At 42.6% G+C, this 21,409-nt stretch overlaps 2 protein-coding genes across 4 annotated transcripts in view; one reads left to right on the plus strand and one right to left on the minus strand.

The window, feature by feature from the left end:
* Positions 1 to 4,594, plus strand: part of Mvd (mevalonate diphosphate decarboxylase) — an 84,084-nt gene extending 79,490 nt beyond the window's left edge. For both annotated transcript variants that reach the window (XM_075884821.1, XM_037428703.2), the window contains 2 exons: positions 114 to 179; positions 3,655 to 4,594. In XM_075884821.1, coding sequence (XP_075740936.1) covers positions 114 to 179; positions 3,655 to 3,720 — 132 coding nt within the window. In that variant the 3' untranslated portion in view covers positions 3,721 to 4,594. The remainder of the gene's footprint in view (positions 1 to 113; positions 180 to 3,654) is intronic.
* Positions 4,595 to 10,260: 5,666 nt separating this feature from the next.
* The window catches only part of LOC142788231 (uncharacterized), a 34,403-nt gene continuing 23,254 nt past the window's right edge, over positions 10,261 to 21,409 (minus strand). For both annotated transcript variants that reach the window (XM_075884816.1, XM_075884815.1), the window contains exon 2: positions 10,261 to 10,480. The gene's annotated coding sequence lies outside the window, so the exon portion shown is untranslated. The remainder of the gene's footprint in view (positions 10,481 to 21,409) is intronic.

The raw sequence follows: 21,409 nt of genomic DNA on the forward strand, positions 1-21,409 counted from the left end.
GGCATTGATGGGCAGGCATGATAGTGTATAGGAGGCTATGGAAGGACCTACTTTTGTACAAAAGTGCACAATCATTTTTGAACTAAGTCAGACTTTATTTTTTCTACCTCCAGGAGCTTTTGGAGTACATGGCCATCAATCCACAACAGGATGCCATCAAGTTTGCAATTGTCACACACGTGAGAATGTTTTTTCTTGATATATTATATGTGTGTGCATATTGTAATCTTTGGCTGTTGGCCATTTCTTATGTGTGACACTTGCAAAAGGTGTGTCTCACTGTGCATTGAGCTCTTTTGTTTTTTATTGCTTCTAGAATTGGTGTTTTAGATGAAGTGCTCATCTACTAAAAATTGCAATTGTTCCACAATTCCTGATCCTTGTGTTCGTGGCATGCTGTGGCATTCATGGAACATATACTGCTTTCATATGTAGTGCTTCTACTTCACACTGCATCCAACACTTGTTTCATGTGCTAATACACTTTTCTTATTGAGCCTGCAATGTTTAAGCAGTATACTACTGGTGAACCATGTGTATTATTAGCTTTCTTTTCCATAAATAGCAGGGGTCTCAACACACAGCACGCTGCTTCACATGGAATAAAGATTTGTGAGTTTGCTAAATAGCGTTTCATTATTTTCTTGCCCATTAATATCACTTTGTCCATGTGAACTACAGAGAAGCGACTGGTCTCAAATATTACTTTTTGTGAGGCACCCCATGCGGTCAGTATGAGTTGAAATATTTCCCTGGAATGAAAGCTGCTCATTTTAAAATTGGTGTTAAGGTATTTGTCATTGTGAAAAACAGTATCGATATGTTTCTGGTAACCTGATGTCAAATTCTTTTCAGAAATTACCCATGTATGCGATAAGGGACAGATGTTCTTTCAAATAGAAATGTTAGGCGACATTTGGATCACTCTGGCCCCGCCGCGGTGGTCTAGTGGCTAAGGTACTCGGCTACTGACCCGCAGGGCGCGGGTTCGAATCCCGGCTGCGGCGGCTGCATTTCCGATGGAGGCGGAAATGTTGTAGGCCCGTGTGCTCAGATTTGGGTGCACGTTAAAGACCCCCAGGTTGTCTAAATTTCCGGAGCCCTCCACTACGGCGTCTCTCATAATCATATAGTGGTTTTGGGACGTTAAACCCCACATATCAATCAATTGGATCACTCTGTCCTGCCCGAAGTATCAGTATCCCTTTAAAAAAGTCTTCTTATATCTTATTTATTTATCGACCAAGTCAGAGACAATTACATTGAAACAGTAATCAACGTAAGGTGCAAGTATGCAATTTATAATTCTGAGGATCAACCAGACACTAGTGCATAAAAACCACCTTGATAAAAATGAAAGTACTTGCACCCAAGTCTCAGTAATCTGTTGTTGCATACTTCAACAAAAATTATCGTTCTTTTAAGTTAATATGCATGGGTATCATTATTATTTTTTTACTTATGCTTGGGCCTCTGTGAAGAAAGGTCTATACTACAGCTAAATAGTACAGCCTGCACACCAGAATACAGAGCATTTGAAACAGTGCGTGAATTTCAACAGGTCGGTCGTGTGTGTATATATATTGCTTACAGTAGTCAATTAATTTTTCTTTAAATTGTAATGCCCAATTTCATCATCAGTTATACTTCTCTTGTAAGGTTGTATTTCAGTGAATAAAGAATACTCATGATCATTCGCGCTCTGACAATTGATACACGGTAAAATCAACAGATTCGAAATTTTTTTGGTTGGTCAGCTGCTTAATTCAAACTGTTCCATTACTTTTATTCGGTTAATTTACCGTATTTACTCGATTCTACCGCGCCCTCGATTGTAACGCGCACCCGATTTCTACCGCAAAAAAAAAAAAAAAAACTTAAGACATCGATTGCAACGCGCACCCATTTTTCTCGCTGGCCCGCACGATCACACCACTCGAAAAAACGACTTGTTTCGTGAGCGTCTTCCATTTAAATATGAGGTACGGGCGAAGCTTGTGCTCATCTGACGTGTAACAGAGCATTGCCGTCACTGTAGTTTTACCGTGGACCAATGTCAACACATGAACTTGCTTCGCCCTCTTCTTCTCGACGGTTGTGGTGCCAGGCATGTCAAAGTAAAGAGGTGTCTGATCGGCATTCCCGATTTGCCCAAGCACGTAGCCGTTGTTGCGCCGCAAGTTTAGGACGAACCTCTGAAAACTGTGAAGCTTTTCATCGTATTCCTCTGCAAAACTTTTCGCATATGCATGTTCCCCTTCGGAGGGAAAAGCCTTTCCTCTTCATAAAGTTAGTTAGCCAGCACCTGCTCGCTTTAAACTGGCTCCGCATTAGACCTCCGTCACGGGCCGCTGTGCTGCTCGCTGCTCAAGCACATACTCGCCAAGCAGCTCTTTAATTTGCGGAAACCGACCCTGCTGTGGTCCACTGAAGCCTTTGCGTGAAGCTTTGTTGTCGACAATCTTTTGCTTTTGTTTCCGCCGGTCCCGCATGCACGTTTCGGGAACTCCGAACGACCGCGATGCGGCCCGATTTCCGTCCGTTTCTGCACACGCGATGACTTTTCTTTTAAAAGCGGCATTGTGGTGCACTCAAGTTTTTGGAGTCGGCCCTTCCACGCCGTTGATGCTAATGCACTACTAGATGACGAACTCCTCAGCACACGCACGAAGTGCCGCACATGGGAAACACATAGGCAGAAATGGCCGACGCGTCATGCCGACGCACGTAGGGGGCGGCCATTTTGGATTTGCCGATGGCAATAGATTGACCGTAATTTTTTTGTTCGTACTCGATTCTAACGCGCATGCTATTTATGAACTCGCTTAACCGGAAAAAAGGTGCGCGTTAGATTCGAGTAATTACGGTATACTTTTTACTGGTTTGTGTCGGAAAATGTCTGCTGCCTTTGTTGCTTCTAGCTGAACATGTACATTCTTATATCACTAACAGTTGCAAATAAGGCCGATTGCCTGCCTATGTGTGTCAAAGCAGCCAAGCTAGCCAGAGCACGCATACGGGCAATCAAGTGTTGATTGATTCAGGAAAGAAGTCGCATGTTTGCCTGAAGAGAAAAACAGTGATTGTGATAACGAATTTAAATATTACAGTAAGTGCTAGGCTAGCAGCTAACTCCATTAGCCTAGGAACTGAACTCCACAGAATGCAAACATGAGGTGGAAGTTACCACTGTTGTTGGTTCATGTGTTAGTGTTAGGATGGCCGGTGCACCACCCCCTCTCTGAACATAATCAGTTGTAATCTTATGTGCCATGAAAGAGATACCTGATGTAATCAAAAATATAGTATAATTTGCTGTCATTGTTAAAAAAATGTTTATTGAATTTACCTTCAACCGTAAATGTTGCTTTGCATTTACCTATATTTTGACCTTGTTGCTCTCTGCATCTATCGCTGCACTTTTGTTTACTTTTTATTTAGCAAGTTTCAAAAATATTTACTTGGTTGTCTAGTTGAACATGGTAATGCAGTTGGTGTAAGCCTTAGTTGATACACAACATAAAGTGCCCAGTGTGGTCCCTAAGTGACTGATTCAAATGGTAAAAGAGTTTTCCTTACTTTCCCTTTTTAAAAACTTAAGTGAATATTGGACATTAAAAAAAAGCACTGATTTGTCTATGGGTTTTTCACTAGGTTGGTCATGGACCGGAGCCAGTGGATGAGGCACACCTCCTGGACATTCATGGTTATCCAAAGTGAGCGTAACACAGTGGCTCATGCAGGAGACCTATCATCAAAAACAAGTCTTACTTTTGTGTTCATATTATTTTTTAAAAGAATGAGCCTCTTTGAGGACATCACTTGACATTACTTAACAACCTAATATAATGATCAAGGTTAGTTTTATACTTATGTGATGCAATGCTAAAGCTTGCAATGCTAAAGCTTGCAAAACTTATCAGGCTACTGACATGTACACTGTCCACTTAATTTTGGAGTATTGAGTGAGTGTGCACACCCTTAGTGGATCTTGGCAGCATGACAAAGCCACTGGCTTGTGTGTGTGTGTAATTAATGAAGCAGGTCACTGAAATCTCTAACAACAAAATTTTATGTTTGAGGATCTGGCAACTTTGAGTGAACACTTAGGAGAATTATGCTTTCACAATATATCACAGGATTAATCATTTTCATCATTTTCTTTGAGTGGAAACGTTTCTGGCATGCTCTCTCAGCACTATTGGCACAGTGCCTGACTGATATAGTAGCCGAGTGAGTCCGATGATAGACGCAACAAGTTCTGCAAATGTGAAACTATCTCCAGAAGTGATTGTCCAAGATTATTATCCCAGATAACTTGTTCACGAACTAACCAACATCAGGTCACTGGCAGCCTGTTGTACTGATAATGCTTTTACCTGACTGGACAGTGTTTTGTCAAGCTCTTAAAACATGTCGATGTGTCTAAAAAGACCATGTTCATTCATTGTTATGCAAGCACTGGAGCACTGTGAAGTTTTCTGTGTTGTCTGCTACATTTATATTCCCTTCATATATGCTGTAAAATTTGGCTGAAAAACTTGTGCTTAAAATAAAAATAACAAAGGTGCAATGCCAGCAGTTTATCTGACAAGTCGTTATTTGTTGACTTATTTTACATACCTTACAAACTCTTCTTAGAGCAGAGTAAGGGAGACATATACAGGAAAGAAAAAGAACAATGAGAACGTATACACTTGAACTATACTGACAACGGCACTGATAGCTAAGACATTGCTTGCCCCACTACGGTGGTCTAGTGGCTAAGGTACTCGACTGCTGACCCGCAGGTTGCGGCGTCGAATCCCGGCTGCGGCGGCTGCATTTCCGATGGAGGCCGAAATTTTGTAAGCCTGTGTGCTCAGATTTGGGTGCACGTGAAAGAACCCCAGGTGGTCGAAATTTCCGGAGCCTTCCACTACAGCGTTTCTCATAATCATGTGGTGGTTTTGGGACGTTAAACCCCACATATCAATCAAAAGCTAAGACATTGATTACAAAGAAAATGTCAAACAAATGTATATCAATGTAAATGCCTACAAAGTGATGCTAGGTGTAGCGAGAGTTTAGTTGCTATCGGAACACCTTGCTGTTAGGCACTGAAACTATGGCATCGGGAAAATCACTCCACAGTGGAATAGTCTGTGGCAAAGTGGATAGGTTAAATGCGCATGTTCTATCAAAAAGATGCATAAAGCTGCGCTGATTTTGCGTACATGCTGACCTGCAATCCACTGTGTGCAGAGGGAAATGAGATGCCTTCATACGATGGATATACTTGTGAAATTATGCAAGGAGGGCTATTTTAGGGTGAATTTCTAATGACTAACTCGATATCGTGTTTTATTTGAGAAATACTGCAATGACGTTGGGAGTTCTGAGTGATGAAGCGGGCTGCTCTGTTTTGACTGACTTCGATCATCTGTGTTGGAGTTCATGAGGGGACCAAATGGGAGCCATATTCTAACTGTGGACCTACAAATGTTAGTAAGCTAGTTTGTGGATGCTCAATGTGGAGTTATGAAAATTTGGGCCAAGTAATCTAATGTTTTGGATGCCTTAGAGCAAATGGAAGTTCCATAAAAGCTTAGTCAATAATAACCCCTAAATATTTGTTTGAGGTGGTTCGAGATACTTCGCTACTGTTAATTTTGAATGAAAAGGTTGAAATCGAGTATTTTCGAGAAACTGACATTATTTTACATTTTGTAGTATTCAAATTCATTACCCATTTAGTACACCAACTGCTAACGAGGTATAGATCATTTTGAAGGGTAACATGATCAGTGGAAGATGTTATAGATTAATAAATGATGCAATCATCTGCAAAAAGGTGTATGCAGGATGAAATGTTTGTTGGCAGATCATTAATGAAGATTAGGAAGAGTTAGAGGGCCAAGGATGCTACCTTAGGGTACTCCTGAACTGACTTCTGATGAAAACCATTCGCAAATGTGAGCTGTTCAAGAAATGAAAGAAAATTTCGGAGCCATGATAGCATTAAAGAGTAATTTAAGGGCAGACAGTTTGAAAGTCAGGCGACAATGGACGACACGATCAAAGGCCTTCGAAAAATCTAGGAAAACGCAATCTGTCTGTGTGTTCATGTCCAAATTACTGTGTAGGTCTGTCGTGAATTCTAAAAGCTGTGCATTGCAAGAAAAACTTTTTTTGAAGCCATGTTGTGTGGAACTTAAAAAATTGTTTGATTCAAGATGATTGTAAATGTGGGAAGCAATGATATGTTCAAGTAATTTACAGGTGATTGAGAATAATGAGATGGGACAATAATTTTCAAGTTGATCTTTACATCCTGCTTTAAATACGGGAGTAACATTTGCGATTTTCCAGTCCATGGGAAGCTGACCAGCCAACAAGGACTGTCTGAAGATGTGAAATAATATTTTGGAGGACATGGAAATTGTATTTTCTAGTATCTTTTAATTGATATTATCAAGACCACTAGAGACAGAAACTTTAAGGTTGAGTAGTTTGGTGATGCCCTCAATGTTAATATCTACAGGTGGAATGAAGGGGTAATCAAGTTCTGGTAAATCACAATTGCTAGAATGATCTTCCCGTGTGAAGACAGAATAAAAAAAACTTATTAAATGTACTTGCACACTGAGCTCTTGGGAGAGGTAACTGATTTTCATCCTTCAAAGTAATATCTGTAACAGCAGAAAATGGTGATAATTGTTGCCAAAACTTTCTGGGATTGCATTTTAATAACGAAGGCAGGTAATGTTTTTTGCAATGATTAATGCAGAAGTGTAACTTTTAAGAGGCACTGGAAGCATGTGCCGTGGTCTGATACAGCCGGTTTTTTCCGATTCCTCAAGGTTCGCAAATGTTTGTTAAACCATGGGTTTCTCTTATCATTAGATATGGAAACTTCAGGCACATATTTGTCTATTAACAAAAGTGTAATCTTATCTCTAAACAATGAACAGTTTTTATCTATAGTACGACTTAACAATGAGGGCAAGAATGTGCAGTTTTAGAATTCTTCCGAGTCTCAATTCATACACTATATTTGGCCTTACTGTAGTCTTTAACCACTTTTCTAGTTTTACGCAAAATTTTGAGAGGAGTGTTTATCGTTAATTGAACCAGCTTACGGTCACCAAACCCTTCAATGCATGAGATTTCACCTATATTGGGATCTGTAGTAAACAATAAATCTAAAGTATTATTGCACCATAATAGTTCATTATTTACTTGAGTAAAATGAAAATCTAGGGGGAAATTCACAAGGTCAGAAGAGATTTGGGATTTGAAAGGGTAATTGTTCCAGTCAATTTGTGGCAAGTTGAATCCCCAAAGAGGTATACAGTATTAGTTTCACATCTCTCAGTAGCTAAAGTGGTGCTGCTACATAGATGATCTATAAATGACTGTTCTGTAACATGCGTTTACCAACATTTTAGGGGCGAAGCTTCTTAGGGCGGGATTTGTGCGTCCCACGTTGTCATTGTGCGTAACCTGTGGCACATACCCGCATACCAGTGACACATACCTGCCCTCGGGCACATATCCGCATGTCCACATGTTATGGAAAACGTTGCACGGTGTCCTTATTACGCTCTCGGTGTTAACAAAGTGCTGACAGCAGAAATCTGGTACATACTCTCGTTTAGTCCTTACATTGTCCGCTGGTTGGCAGTGCTTGTATGTGATGAATATATGATGAAAAAAAGCGAGATGATGGTACTTGAAGTGTTCACTATATGGATGGATGGACACGCAGACGGACAGACAAGCAGACGAACAGAGAGACATGTGGACATACGCACAGGCAGATGCACGAACGGGCACACGTACGCATGGACTGACGCACGAATGGACGCACGGACGCATTGACGAACGCTTCGCCCCACTGATCATCATTCATTTCGTGGATATGCTGTGATTTTTATGATAGAATTAGTGCACGCCACTTAGACAATTTCTAACTTAAAATTTGTATCGGTGACAAAAGCGGGTATCAATCTTTTTTATAGCAATAATAACACCTCCTCCACGTTTGCTTTAACGATCACAACTAAAACATTATAATTTGTGTTCTCTTGGAGAATTTCGCTGTCACCAACATTCTGAGTCAGCCACGTTTCAGTCAGCAGAAGGACATCAGAAAGACTATCTTCCAGAAACGACAAACAAGATCACGCTTGCCAGTAAGCTGTAAATATTGGTAAATGAAGCAGACACCCTTGTACAGATTTACTTTGAATTTTTCGAGAAACACTTGCACGTTTGTGCTTCTGCTATCTAGCGGGCAGCTTTACTGCGTTAGTAGCACTATCATCGATGCAAGTTTTATTGCTCATGCGTAGACGATCGACAACTAGCTTGTAGGGCTTGTTTTCATTTTTGGCAAACTCGGTAAGCTTTCTTTTGCTGTGGTATAGGTTAGGAAAACTTGTGGAGCTCACTCAGACTCACTCATGAAATATATTTTGAGCTTTGGACTCTCAGCTCGATCTGAGTCTGAGCGAGTAGCCAACTCATGAGTGAGTTCGCCAACCTATGACTGTGGTTAATATGCCACTACTTAGGCCAGTAGAGATTCAATAATGTGAAGGCATACCAGACCAACAATGTGGTTCTACTAATAATGGCAGAATCTAAAGGCAGGGTATCCAAGTGAAAAAATGGTTCAGTTGCGGTTCAAATCCATGTTGAAGTCTGTCATGATACATATTTGTTGGCAGAACATAGGAAGTATAATAGAATAACATCATCAAGTTTGTATTATTTTATTTCTAGGGTGCAATCGTAGCAGTCTGGATTGTGCGTTCGATTTCACCTTGTGCAATTAGCCTAGGCTGCACTCTTGTCAGCCGCAGGTCATAGGTAACAGCTACAAGTTTCGTCATGTCGAAATGATGACACACTTAGGCCAATAAGTTTGAAACCGATCATGTCTGCTAGGAGCAGAATATGATGAAATGCCTTCTGTTTGTTATGACATGCCCACTATATGATCGGAATCACATGTGCTGTGCGTAACATCATCTAATGACCGTGTAAAGAAACTTGTGTAATAAATTGTAATAGTTACACATATGTGAGAATGTGCTTGTAAAGAAAAAGAATTTTTTTGCATAAATATTTCGCTAATCGGAAGGCAAGAAGCATTTCATCTTTTTTTTTTGGTGTTTTGCCCCAAAACAGGCAACATATGATGCACATCAACTTCAAGAGAGTTTACTGTGTGCTGATCATCTGCTTTTTCTATCTTGTTCAAAATTTGTGGACCACCTACTTTGTGGCATTGCAGCAATTGAACACTTTTCGTCTGAACAAAGATCTCTGGTCACAACCATGTGCACCACAATAAGAAAATATTTCTGGGTTAAAGATTACAATATTCATCTGTTTTATTCCTGGTGAAGTTACCAGAATTCGGAGGAAAGGATGAATGAATTCTGAATTATTTGTGCCAAAACCAAGTAAACAGCTTTAATGACACACCAATGACACACCAACACGAGACATGACACACCAACACGAGAAGGCACGTGACACTACATGCAGCGATGTGATAGCTGCACCAAATATCGCCAAGAAGCAAAACCTGCTACGTCCTGGTGCATCTTGGCAAAAATCTCATTATTTGCGCCAAGTGTGTGCCACGATTTGTTTTTTACATTTGTATGGTGAGAAGAAAGATGACGGGTGCTCAAAATGCATACGTTTTCCCGGCAATTTCGAGTGTTCATTGCAATAGACAGAAAAGTGCTATGTAGTTGGAATAGTTGCTGCACACATGCCTTTCATGCTATTTCAACTCACCCTTACTGTGAAACTTGCTGTGTTAGTTTTCTATTACTTCTAGACCATACTGTCAAATAATATTATTGAGTTTAATAAAATATTGATAACTGTGTGATTACTATCAGAGAATACTATTCTGACAGTAATTTTTTTTTAAATACCCCACTCCGTCCGAATTTCTAGGGTAGGGAGGTATGGAGAGACTGTGGGCCTGATAAAACAACTGTTACTCTGTTGAGAAAGCATGTTCGCAGTATTCCGGTATTTTTCTATTGGGCTTCTACGCCTCGTCAACTGCATGTCAAAAAGCTTGTTAAATGTAAATACGTATGAACTTCAACTTCCTCATCACCATAGATTTTGTCGAGCACACACTGAATATGGTAACAAAGGACCAGTGGTTAAGCAAAATTGTTCGTTAGTAACTGCTCATTAACCTGGACCCTGACGATTTTGTACATAAAGCACAACAGTAGACACTTCTCCACACAATGAAGGCCTTGATTTTTTTACTAAAAGCACAAATGTAGCTAGACTTTTTTTTTTTAAGTAGATCACTTTCGGGGCCCAGGCTGTTGTATGCAGTCGTATGCTGTCATCGCTAGGTGTAACACAGGCAAAACCATCCAGGCACAGCATAACAATCTGTAGCATGTTGAGTGCGTGCTTACATCAGGGAGAACCCTTGTTCTTGAAGCACCTGGATGATATGAAATGCGGAGCACATTAGCGGCCCATTCCCACACCTTGAAACATTGTTGCACATTTGTACATGACCTACCTAGCTATACTATATTTTTTAAGTGCGGAGCACTTTAGGGGTTCAGTCTGCCATATGCTGTCATCGTCGCTTGGCATAACGCAGGCAAGACTGTGAATAACGTATCTATCTGAGCACATGCTCACTCCAGGAAGTCTTCTTCCTCTTGCTCTTCGAGTGCCTTGACGCACTTTAGAAGCCGGGCTGTCGCCACTTGGCGTAACACAGGCACAACCATGTATATAAATAGAAAAAAAAATGGAAAGGAAGCGCTAAATGGAAAGAGAAAGAAAGGGAAGAAATGAGGAAAAAAACAAGAAATATTTAGAAAAAAAAAGGGTCAAGGAATGTAAAAAAAAAGAGAGGAGGAAGCAAAGAGAAATCCGAAAAGAAACAAAAAAAAGCTGCCCTCCACATTTCCTTCACGCTTGGCATCATTAGTGCAAAGCTGCCTTACTTTTTGAAAAGTAAATGCATAAAACATTTACTAAACAGTTTGTGTATCCAGTATTGTAATTAAAGCATCAAGGAAAGCCAGAGTCAATTACAAATATCTAGTTAATTCCTGGAAAGTGTTAGGTGACTTGAGCTGACTGGATTTAGTGAACTTGGGGATGTCTGCAGAAAAGTGAAGAGCAGTGGCCTAATTTCATGTTTAGGAGTACACCAAACGAACATGCATGCATGCGTGCATCAATGGATTGCATTTCACGTGTCTTGCAACTGCTTTGACTTGGAGTTGATTATTTGCACTCAAAAATTGCGTTCCAAGTAATTGCTCCAAATGGTTGTTATGCTACTCCAAAAGAAGACCTTAGTTGCTCCAGGAGCTTTGCCAAAACGGCTTTGGTCAGTCACAAATGTGCCAGTACGAAAAAAGGGAATCGTCTGAGGGGCTTGCTCTCTGCATGATGCACAATTAACAACACCAAGATGCAATTGAGACAGCAAGAGCATAGGGCACATGCTTTGTGGTTTCTTAGCTGTAGTGTAATGATGTGTTTGGCACTGCATTGGGTCATTATTATTTGACGTCATTGTAGACTTTGTGCAAAGCAGCTCTGCCTGTTTTGGTTATGACACTTCGTTTTTTAGTTACTTAAAATTATTGATGAGTCTCTGAGCAAAGTGGACCCACCTAGCTGTTACATATTGTCAATACCTTTTGAAAATGACAATATCTTAATGTAAACAAAAAACTCCAGAGTTCCATTTAAAGACATTCAGCTGGTCAAAATTAATTTGAAGCCCCCCAAAATAGTTTGTGTTGCAATCATAATATGGAATAAAGTTAGTAAATTAAATTAGTAATTAAGTAAATTAGTAGTTAGACTGAGACAGCTAATTTACAACCCAGTGTCGGGTGTGGTGAGGGAATAGTACATTGCTGAAAAAATTTCTTAGGCTGTGTGTGAAAAAAAGACAGTGTTCAGAAAACATTGAGAACACCACTGCGCTTGTGTTGTTATGAATGTTTTCATACTTGTGTCGTCATCTTTTCGTGCAGTTTCAAAAAGATTTCAGTCATAAACTTACTGGCCTGCCAGAGAGTATTACTGAATAGTAAAGAAAGCATCATCATGTTGATTTACATTAAAGCAGATCACCTAGAATGTGTGTAATTAAGGCTGCCTGAATGAAACATATTTTCAACGATGAACCATGCATAAATGACTTGTCACATACTGCTATACATGATAGGTAGTATAAACCATTTGTTAAGCTGCCCACATTACCTGTTTGTTGTACCACATGGTAACGTTGATCACCCACAAAAATCCTCTGGCTTGTTTTACTTGCAAAGTGCGCGTGCGTGCTCTCTCTCTCTCTCTCCATATATATATATATATATTGAAATACCACGGGTTCAGCTGACGCTTTATTCAAGCAACAGCGAAAATGGTGCCGATGATGAAGAGGAACGGGCGAAGACTGATGATGGTTATTGACAGATGAGGATGACGTCCAATGAATTCTTACACTAATTTCCCCCGTCGACGGAAGCGGCCAGCCTGGCCGCGAGCGTGACTCAAGCTTCTCGCATAAGCCAGGCGTTCGCGCAGGAGTCCACAGAAGCACATCGTCGCCAGGGCTGTAGAGAACGACACGGTGAGTGGCAACGATGTTTGCGATCTTCTTGGCTAGCTTCGGTGTTTACACGGGCAAGACGACGGCATCGAGCAACACGGGACAGAAACTGGTCGCAAACGAATGGTGAAGGGTTGATGGGGCCAGAAAATAATGAGACGTCGAGTGGTGATGTCGGTTGGCGTCCGTATACTAGGAAAAATGGAAAGCCTGTGGTTCGTTGAACTGACGTATTATACGCATACGTGACAAAGGGAAGTATGGCATCCCAATTGCGATGGTCCGGTCGGATATACATGGACAGCATGTCACACAGCGTGCGATGAAATCTTTCCGTTAAGCCATTGGTTTGCGGGTGATAGCTAGATGTTGTTTTATGAACTGTTTTTGATGCTTGAAGAACTTGCCCCGGTCGCTCAAAAGAACACGAGGGGCTCCGTGACGTAGGTAAATAGAATGCAAGAAGAAAGTTGCTACTTCCGAAGCAGTTCCTGAAGTGATCGAGGCCGTCTCAGCGTACCGGGTCAAGTGATCAACCGCGGTGACGATCCATCTCTTGCCGTCTGATATAGTTAAGAGGGGCCCGAAGAGGTCAATTTTGACGACCGAGAACGGCTCTGATGGACAAGGAAGTGGTTGTAGGGTCCCAACTGGAGCAGTAGTGGGCCGCTTGCGGTGTTGGCAAAGTGCGCACGAGGCGATATATTTAGCTACCGTCGTGGAAAGACCTGGCCAGAAGAATCGACTACGGATGCGCTCGTATGTTTTGTAGTAACCCAAGTGTCCTAACGTTGGGTCGTCGTGGGAAGCGCGCAGAACTTCAGTGGGTAGTGCGCGTGGTACGACGGGAACCCATCGGTGGCCTTCCGGGTGGAAAATGTATCGATGTAGCACATCGTCCTCCAACTTGAATAGTCGAAGTTGTTTCCGGAGTCTGGCATTTGGGGAAGATGAAGCGCCGGTAAGCCGATCGATGATGTCAGTGCAATAAGAATCGGCTCGCTGGTGAGTGGTAAGTACTGACGAACGGGTGGATGAAGGTAGAGAAGAAATCGATGATATCGATGAGGCGTCCTCCGTATAACCGATTTGACAAGGGGATGTGACGTGCGCCGAAGACTGCGGCAAAGGGCATTGTGACAAAGCGTCGGCATCTTGGTGTTGTCTTCCAGTCTTGTAGATGACGTCGAAGTCATACGATTGTAACCGGAGAATCCAGCGGCCAAGTCGTCCCGACAAGTTTTTGATTGTGGACAACCAGCAAAGAGCATGGTGGTCTGTCACAACAGTAAAATGTCGACCACGTAGGTACGGACGAAATTTTTGGATGGACCAGACAACAGCCAAGCACTCTTGTTCGGTTATCGAGTACCTCTTTTCTGCAGAGGTCAGAGTGCGGCTTGCATACGCGACAACTTTCTCGCGAAAGGCATGGTCGCGCTGGAGGAGTACGGTGCCGATTCCTTGTCCACTAGCGTCAGTGTGTAATATCGTAGGTGCCTTGTCATCGAAATAACAAAGCACCGGTGGGGATGTGAGTGCCTGCTTGAGCTCTTGAAATGAGACTTCGCATTGATCATTCCAATCGAAGGAACCGGTACTAGCAAGGAGCTTGTGGAGAGGCGCGGCAATAGGGGCAAAGTTGCGAATGAAGCGGCGAAAGTACAATGCGAGTCCAAGGAAACTGCGTAGTTTTTTGGAACGAGAGGGTCGCGGAAAGTTGAGGACTGCGGAAATTTTGTCCGGATCGGGATGGATGCCATTTTTACTAACGAGATGTCCCAGAACTCTTATAGCTGTGTTGCCGAAATGGCACTTCTTTGTGTTTAATTGAAGTCCAGCATTGGAGAGACATGTGAGCACTTGATCTAGGCGTTGCAGATGATCAGCAAAAGTGGAAGAAAACACGACAATATCATCGAGGTAGCATATACAAGTTTTCCACTTGAGGCCACGAAGAACAGTGTCGATCATCCTTTCAAATGTGGCGGGAGCATTACATAGGCCGAATGGCATTACGTTAAACTCGTAAAGACCGTCCGGCGTAGAAAAGGCGTTCTTTTCTTTGTCTGCTTCGTTCATTGGTATTTGCCAATACCCGGACCGAAGGTCAAGGGTGGAGAAGTATTGGGCGCCTTGCAATGAGTGAAGTGCATCATCTATACGGGGCATCGGATATACATCCTTTCGGGTAATCTTGTTGAGCGCGCGGTAATCAACACAAAAACATACCGATCCATCCTTTTGTACCAAGACAACGGGTGATGACCAAGAACTGGTAGAGGGTCGTATGATGTTTCTTTTTAGCGTATCGGTCACGTTCTCGTCGATGATTTTGCGCTCGGCCAAGGAGACTCGGTAGGGACGACGGCGTACAACAGTCTGACCTCCAGTGTCGATGCGATGATGCGCAACTGTGGTCTGTCCTAGTGCCGAAGCCTTGGCGTCAAAGGAGGCCTGGTGTTTTGTTAGCAAATTTAGCAACGCCTCACGTTGAGAAGCCGAAAGGTCAGGATTTATACAGGGAGCAAAGGAGGAGGAAGTAACAGACTGGGCCTGTTGTGGCTGAGCTGTCAAGGCGTCAAGAGAGACCAAAGATACTGGTTTGGTATCCACATAACACGACAATGCAGAACCTTGAGGTAGGAGGACAGGCTCCGGGGTAGGGTTCAGGCCATGGATTATCGCAGCACTGTCTTTGAACCGCACCAGGCTGGAGGGGACTACAACGCCGTGAGCTAGACAGTGGCTGGAAGGGGTGATAAGGACGTCACCATTGGCAATATTCGGAGAAGTGATGGCGATGAGTTGCTCCTGACCCGGGAGCAGTCTGGTATCGGAAGCTGTGAAAAAACGCAATGGTTTCTCGTCGACACGTTCGCTGCAGTGATCGGTCTCGGTCATCTCGACTACACGTTGACGGCAAGGAATTAATGCAAATGCTGATGAGAGAAAGTCCCAACCTAAAATTAGTTCATGAGCACATGAAATTAAGACAGCGAAGGTGATGTGGTGACGAATACCATCAATGAAGACACGCACTGTATATTGGGCCGATAGTCTAATTATTGCTCCATTGGTCCCAATCAAAGATGATCCAAGGTAGGGTGTCTTCACTTTCCGCAATCGAGAACACAAGTCGGCACGCATAACTGAAATAGTTGCTCCCGTGTCCACCAAAGCCAACACCCGTACACCTTGCACAGTTACCAATAACATGTTTGATGGTCATTCAGAAGGACTTGTGACATTTTGCCGCGATGCAGTTTTTCCTCCAAAAACTGCACTGTTTAGTTTTCCGATCGCTGGGCAGCCAGTTGAGAGACAGGTCGAAGGGGTGAAACAGAGCGTCAGCGTGGCGAAGGGGAGCGTGGTCGGGAGGCACGTGTATTGTTGGTCGTGTTGGAAATGCGCATAGGAGACGGGGGTCGATGGTTGGCAGGACTGTCGCCATAACGGTAGTAACCTCGTGCACATGTGTCGTCTCGTTCAAAAGCGGCATAACCACGACGTTCATCTTGCTGCCGACGTCGACAGACCCGGAAAATGTGTCCTCGAATTCCGCAGTAGTAGCAAATAGGCCGTGGGGCCCGCCAGGAAGAATGGTAGCTAGGGTTCGGTGGACGGGCGACTAGAGGTGCGAGATGTTCGTGATCGGGCACAGGTGGTGGTACTTGAGACGGCGAGGGTTGCATTGAAGCGATCTGTGCATACAAAGCGGGTTGGGTGCATGGCGGAGCACGGTGGGTACTTTGAAACGCTGACATTTCTTCCCTAATAATGCCACGCAGATCGCTAGAAGCGGGTTGAGCGGGAACGTTGTGAGAAGGAGGTAAACTGTAGGCTTGCAGTTCCTCACGAATTATGGTTCGAATGATGGATCGGAGCTCCATACTGTTTGCCAGGGGGTTCTCAGAGAAGTCGGGTCGCAGGCGTATTGACTGCAACGTATCAAGCCGCTGGCATACAGAGACGACGTCGGAAACCGTCTAAGGGTTGTGCGCGACGAGGGCATTGAAAGCGGTAGGTCCGATACCCTTCAAAAGGTGCCGGACACGATCATCTTCTGGCATGGTGTCGTCGACACGGCGGCAAAGTGCAAGCACATCCTCAATATAGGAAGTGTAGGACTCACCGCAATGTTGGACACGTTCTGCCAATTTCTTCCGAGCAACTTCTGAACGGACGGTCGGTGTGCCAAAAATGCGTCGGAGCTGGTCTTTGAAGGGAGACCAATCGCGGAAGTCTCTCTCATGATTAAGGAACCACGTCTTGGCAACCTGAGAGACGTAAAACTGGACGTGTGCTAATTTCGATGCCTCGTTCCAGTTGTTGTAGGCACCTACGCGGTCATAGTTGTCGAGCCAGTCTTTGACATCTTCGCCAGGCAGACTGGAGAAGATTGGAGGCTCCCGAGGTGGGTTGTTGACCGGGCTAGGGTTGGCGGTGGGTGGTTGAGCCGGCGGGTGGTTCGGTTGGGCTTGCTCTTGTTCCATGGTGCTCTGCTGGCGTAAGCGACGTCCCGAACGGAGCTCCAGGAGGTGGCTTTGGATGGAGAGAGGTCGAAGAGATCGGGAAGCACCTTCCACCACTTGCAATACCACGGGTTCAGCTGACGCTTTATTCAAGCAACAGCGAAAATGGCGCCGATGATGAAGAGGAACGGGCGAAGACTGATGGTGGTTATTGACAGATGAGGATGACTTCCAATGAATTCTTACAATATATATATCACACACACACAGACAAGATGTGCTCATTTTTCTCAATTTAAGAGGAGATGCTACTAGAAAAATGTAACCTGTTTCTAAAAGAACATATTTTGTATTTTTACTTGTCTTCACAAGTTTCTCTGCTTTCAAATCAAAGTCGTAACTAAACTCGAAGTAGGTTGAAATAGCTTTTAAAGGGTACAAGGTGGCTGTTAAATTTAAAAAGAGCCCATTGTCTATACTCAATCTCAGAAGTTCCCTTTCAACTGTGAAGGCTTCAGGGCCCCTTAGCCAATAGAAACGAGGATTTACCCTTCCACATGTATTTTTTCGGGTCACGTAGTCTGCTCGACATCTCCCCTGACATCTATTCGTACATGTAGAGCGAGTAAAGCAAATAGAGGACATCACTAGGGGGGGAAAAAAAGGGCTGCATTCATTGCAGCTGGTGCCCTCCGCTTTTAATTTACAAAGTCATCATGATGCGCCATGCGACCCGTGAGTTACAAGCTAATGCTTGTATTTTATTTAAACTAATGTGCTGATGCTTCGAGAGCAATGCATTTGAGACTTTGATGCCCTCGTTCCAAGAACCATTATCAAATTTTTGGCGCATTAAGCTTAGCAGCCATGGCTAAACAAACAGCATATCTCGCAAATAACAAGTAAATGTACTCATGCTTTGTCCTCAGCGTGAGATGGCTGTCCTCAGCGTGAGATGGCAGAAAGCGGTGGCTCATTTCATCTTATACTTGTTGCTGCCAGTGCAGTGGGCAATTAGCAAGTGCAAGTTCGCATTGAAGTGAATGGTTGTGTCTGCATGGGTGCTATCAGTGATTTGTAACCGCTTTCTTACTGGCAGTTTGTGACACCGTTATCAATGGCATACATCCATTCGAAAGATATCACCATCGGTAGGACATATAACATTTGTGAAACAAGCGTGAATTTCACAACCTTGCTGATTATAAGGTAATTATATCTGGAACTATGTTTTGCTGTGCAAGTGCAGCTTGTGTACACCCTGTAGCCTTAGTAGTGTTGAATGGTTCTGGCGAGATTAAGTAGAGAGTCCCCTGAAAATTGTCACGTGGCTGCTTGCCACTGCTTTTTGCATGAGTAGTTCACCAAAGCCACATGCTCAAAGTAACCATTATTCCTAAGCTCTCATGATGGAAGAAATCATTTTGAAAAGCATATCTTTGCCACATGGATGAGCTCTCATTTACAGTAGACTCTCAGTAAACTGAAATCTGTTTAACAGAACTGCTGCTTAAATGGAACAAATGCTTCTGACAAGATTGGTTTCGTTCTTGCATGTGTGCCCCTGTTCATCTCTCAGTAAACGAAACTTCTGTTAAACGAAAGACATTTTATTGGTCCCTTAAGGTTCCGTTTAATGAGAGGCTACCGTATATGCTAAAACTGCATTCTTTAAGAGATGCAATTTGGAGCAACTTCTTGAATTAGGACATGTTTTTGGTACTTCTCATAGCTAGACCTGGACTTCTCACATTACAATTTTTTTTGTTTACTAAAAAAATTTTTGTTTACTAAAATGTTTTATACACACTTTCTCATTAGTTATTTGCATTGTACATTTAATGTTGAGCAATATGAGGCATTAAAGGCTCATTACTATACAAGCTTAGTGACAGAAAAAGTGTGTCCAAGAATAGCAATGTTTTACACATTGCATGGTACAAAATAAAAGAAATGCAAGTTAGTAAAATACTGATTACACATTGAAAACCAGCATAAAAGCCTATGGAAACGGCAAAAATTTCATTGCCATAAGCTGAAAATTACTTTTTTTAGTAGCATTTTCCCTCAAACTTATTTGTGGTACTTTGTTTGGTGATGGGGAAATTTAATAGCTTTATTTAAACCATTGCTACAAGACTTCAACAAAATCAGTAGCATTGTAGAAATGCATTTTTACATGTAATAAAAGCCATTTTTATGTCAGACTTGTTCTTCCTTAATATTCACTTCTACAAGTTTTATTTATAAATATTACATGTGCACTCTTTCCTTGACAATGGCATGTAGGTGCTTGGCCTTCTCTGAAGCAGTAGAATAAGGCACTATATGGGTGTAAAAGCATGTTGCCACAGCTGGCATTGCAAACATTGTGCCACCTGCTATGAATTTATCCAAGCTAGCATGCCACATTAGCACATGAAATGGCTAGTCTCAACATTCCTTGTAGTTGCCGACACTTTCTGGCACTTTACAAGCACGCAGCTTAGGTTGCCTACGAAATGTAAGCCTAGACAAGGTGCCATTATGTGATAAATGGCATATTAACCACACAGTGTTTGCTAGTAGTAAAAGGACTGGAAATGTTTAAGTGTAAACTAAAGTCTTTTCTACTCAGCACATTTTACATTGATTAATTTACTATGTGAGGTAAATTAAAGTGTAAGTTCATCAATTTGAATTCCAGAGGGTTGGAAATTTCTTCAAATGAAATAGTGCTTGAACTAGAGAGAAGTTTTGAAGATAAGCTATCTATCATAAATGGGTATGCCACAGCTGCTTTCAGTGGGCAGTACAGTCACATTGTGAAGACAAACCAAATAGGCATTGAAGGGCCACTCACCAGTTTTGACAATTTTGAGCTGTCAAGCGCAATGCGTAGATGAGGCATTCATGATCAGGTCTGCCAAAATTTGCAATGCTATGCGTCGCGAAAATAGGTCAAAGTTCAAGATGAACTCTGCTCCCTATTCCTTTTGCTGGCTCGCGCCCATAGAATGAGGGCCTGAACTGCGCCTCTAAATGGCCCTACACACACGGCAATGCAGTGACGTTGGTTCTATACGTAGACTGCTATGCTCTGACGTTGCCAACAATGACATGGCAAAAATGACATGGCAAATGCCATGGCAGTGACATGGCAAAAATTATTTAACACAACATGCGGAGTTATGTATTTGTTGCTTGAAGACATTAATCCTTCTCTAAATAAATATTGAGATGCAATAAGGGAATGTGAGAGTTATTTTTTCTTCATTTTTTTCCCCGTGAATTGCAATGAGATGCGGGGCTAATGTGCTGGCGTTTCGCATGCGTTTGTGTCGCCGCAGCCGCAGGGGCCAGCGCATCAACCAGACGACAGCCGTGGAACGCTCCTATGTGTTCACACACTCATTGTGCTCATCTCTGCTACCACGTTTAAGCCAGCGTTTCCAAGTCATTCCATAGAAACAGGCAGTAGACCTCAAAACAACGCAAAAAAAAGACACCGTTTGCGTACGCGTAGATTGGGCTTGTTCAGGCACGTCATGCGCACGTGACCTCTTGGTTGGATGCCGGAGAATGTAGGGGAGAGATTTGGCTTGGGAAGGCTATTCAGAGGAGTGGCAAGGGTTCCGAGCTTGCCTCCTCTCATCCTCATTTCGCGTCGCTTCTAAAAAACAGTTTTCTCAGCTCGTGATGAACCGATTAAAAAACTTTTTGTGGCAAAATGTTCCTTATCGGACACACAAAAACTTCCATGGTCTAACTAAAATTCGGTATGGGGCCTGGTGAATGGCCCTTTAAGCTCAGATTTCACTAGTCTTAACATCTTGTAGAAATCTCTGCACAAGTATTGGGATACCCTACACGTAATTCAGCCTGCATCTCAACAAATGGTGCTGACTGAAATATACCATATGCCCTTATCTTTCTTTTGCTGCATTATATTGATACATTGATACATAGGACAACAAACCCACCAGTTTCCCATCGAATCTCTATTGAATATATCTATTATTATTAAATGCATCAATGCATTTAAAATTGGATAATGCAATAATGTTTGTGCTGAAGGTTCATTACACAGTGCGCAATTTCAAAAGCAAGCTCAGCTATTTTTTGTCAACTTTGAGCACACATCACTATAGTAACAAAGGTGGGTTTCATTAAGTATGTTTACCTCAAGAGTGTACTGAATCATGAAATAAGCATTGCAGTCATGAAGATGGCACCATCATCAGCAACCTGTTCTATTCTGCAGATGTGTTCAAGCTGCCACACTTCTTTTAAATTAGTTAGCCCCTGAAAATACCTTTCAGGGTGT

This window comes from Rhipicephalus microplus, unplaced genomic scaffold (assembly GCF_043290135.1).
Source record: "Rhipicephalus microplus isolate Deutch F79 unplaced genomic scaffold, USDA_Rmic scaffold_48, whole genome shotgun sequence".
In the NCBI taxonomy this organism is placed as follows: Eukaryota; Metazoa; Arthropoda; class Arachnida; order Ixodida; family Ixodidae; genus Rhipicephalus; species Rhipicephalus microplus.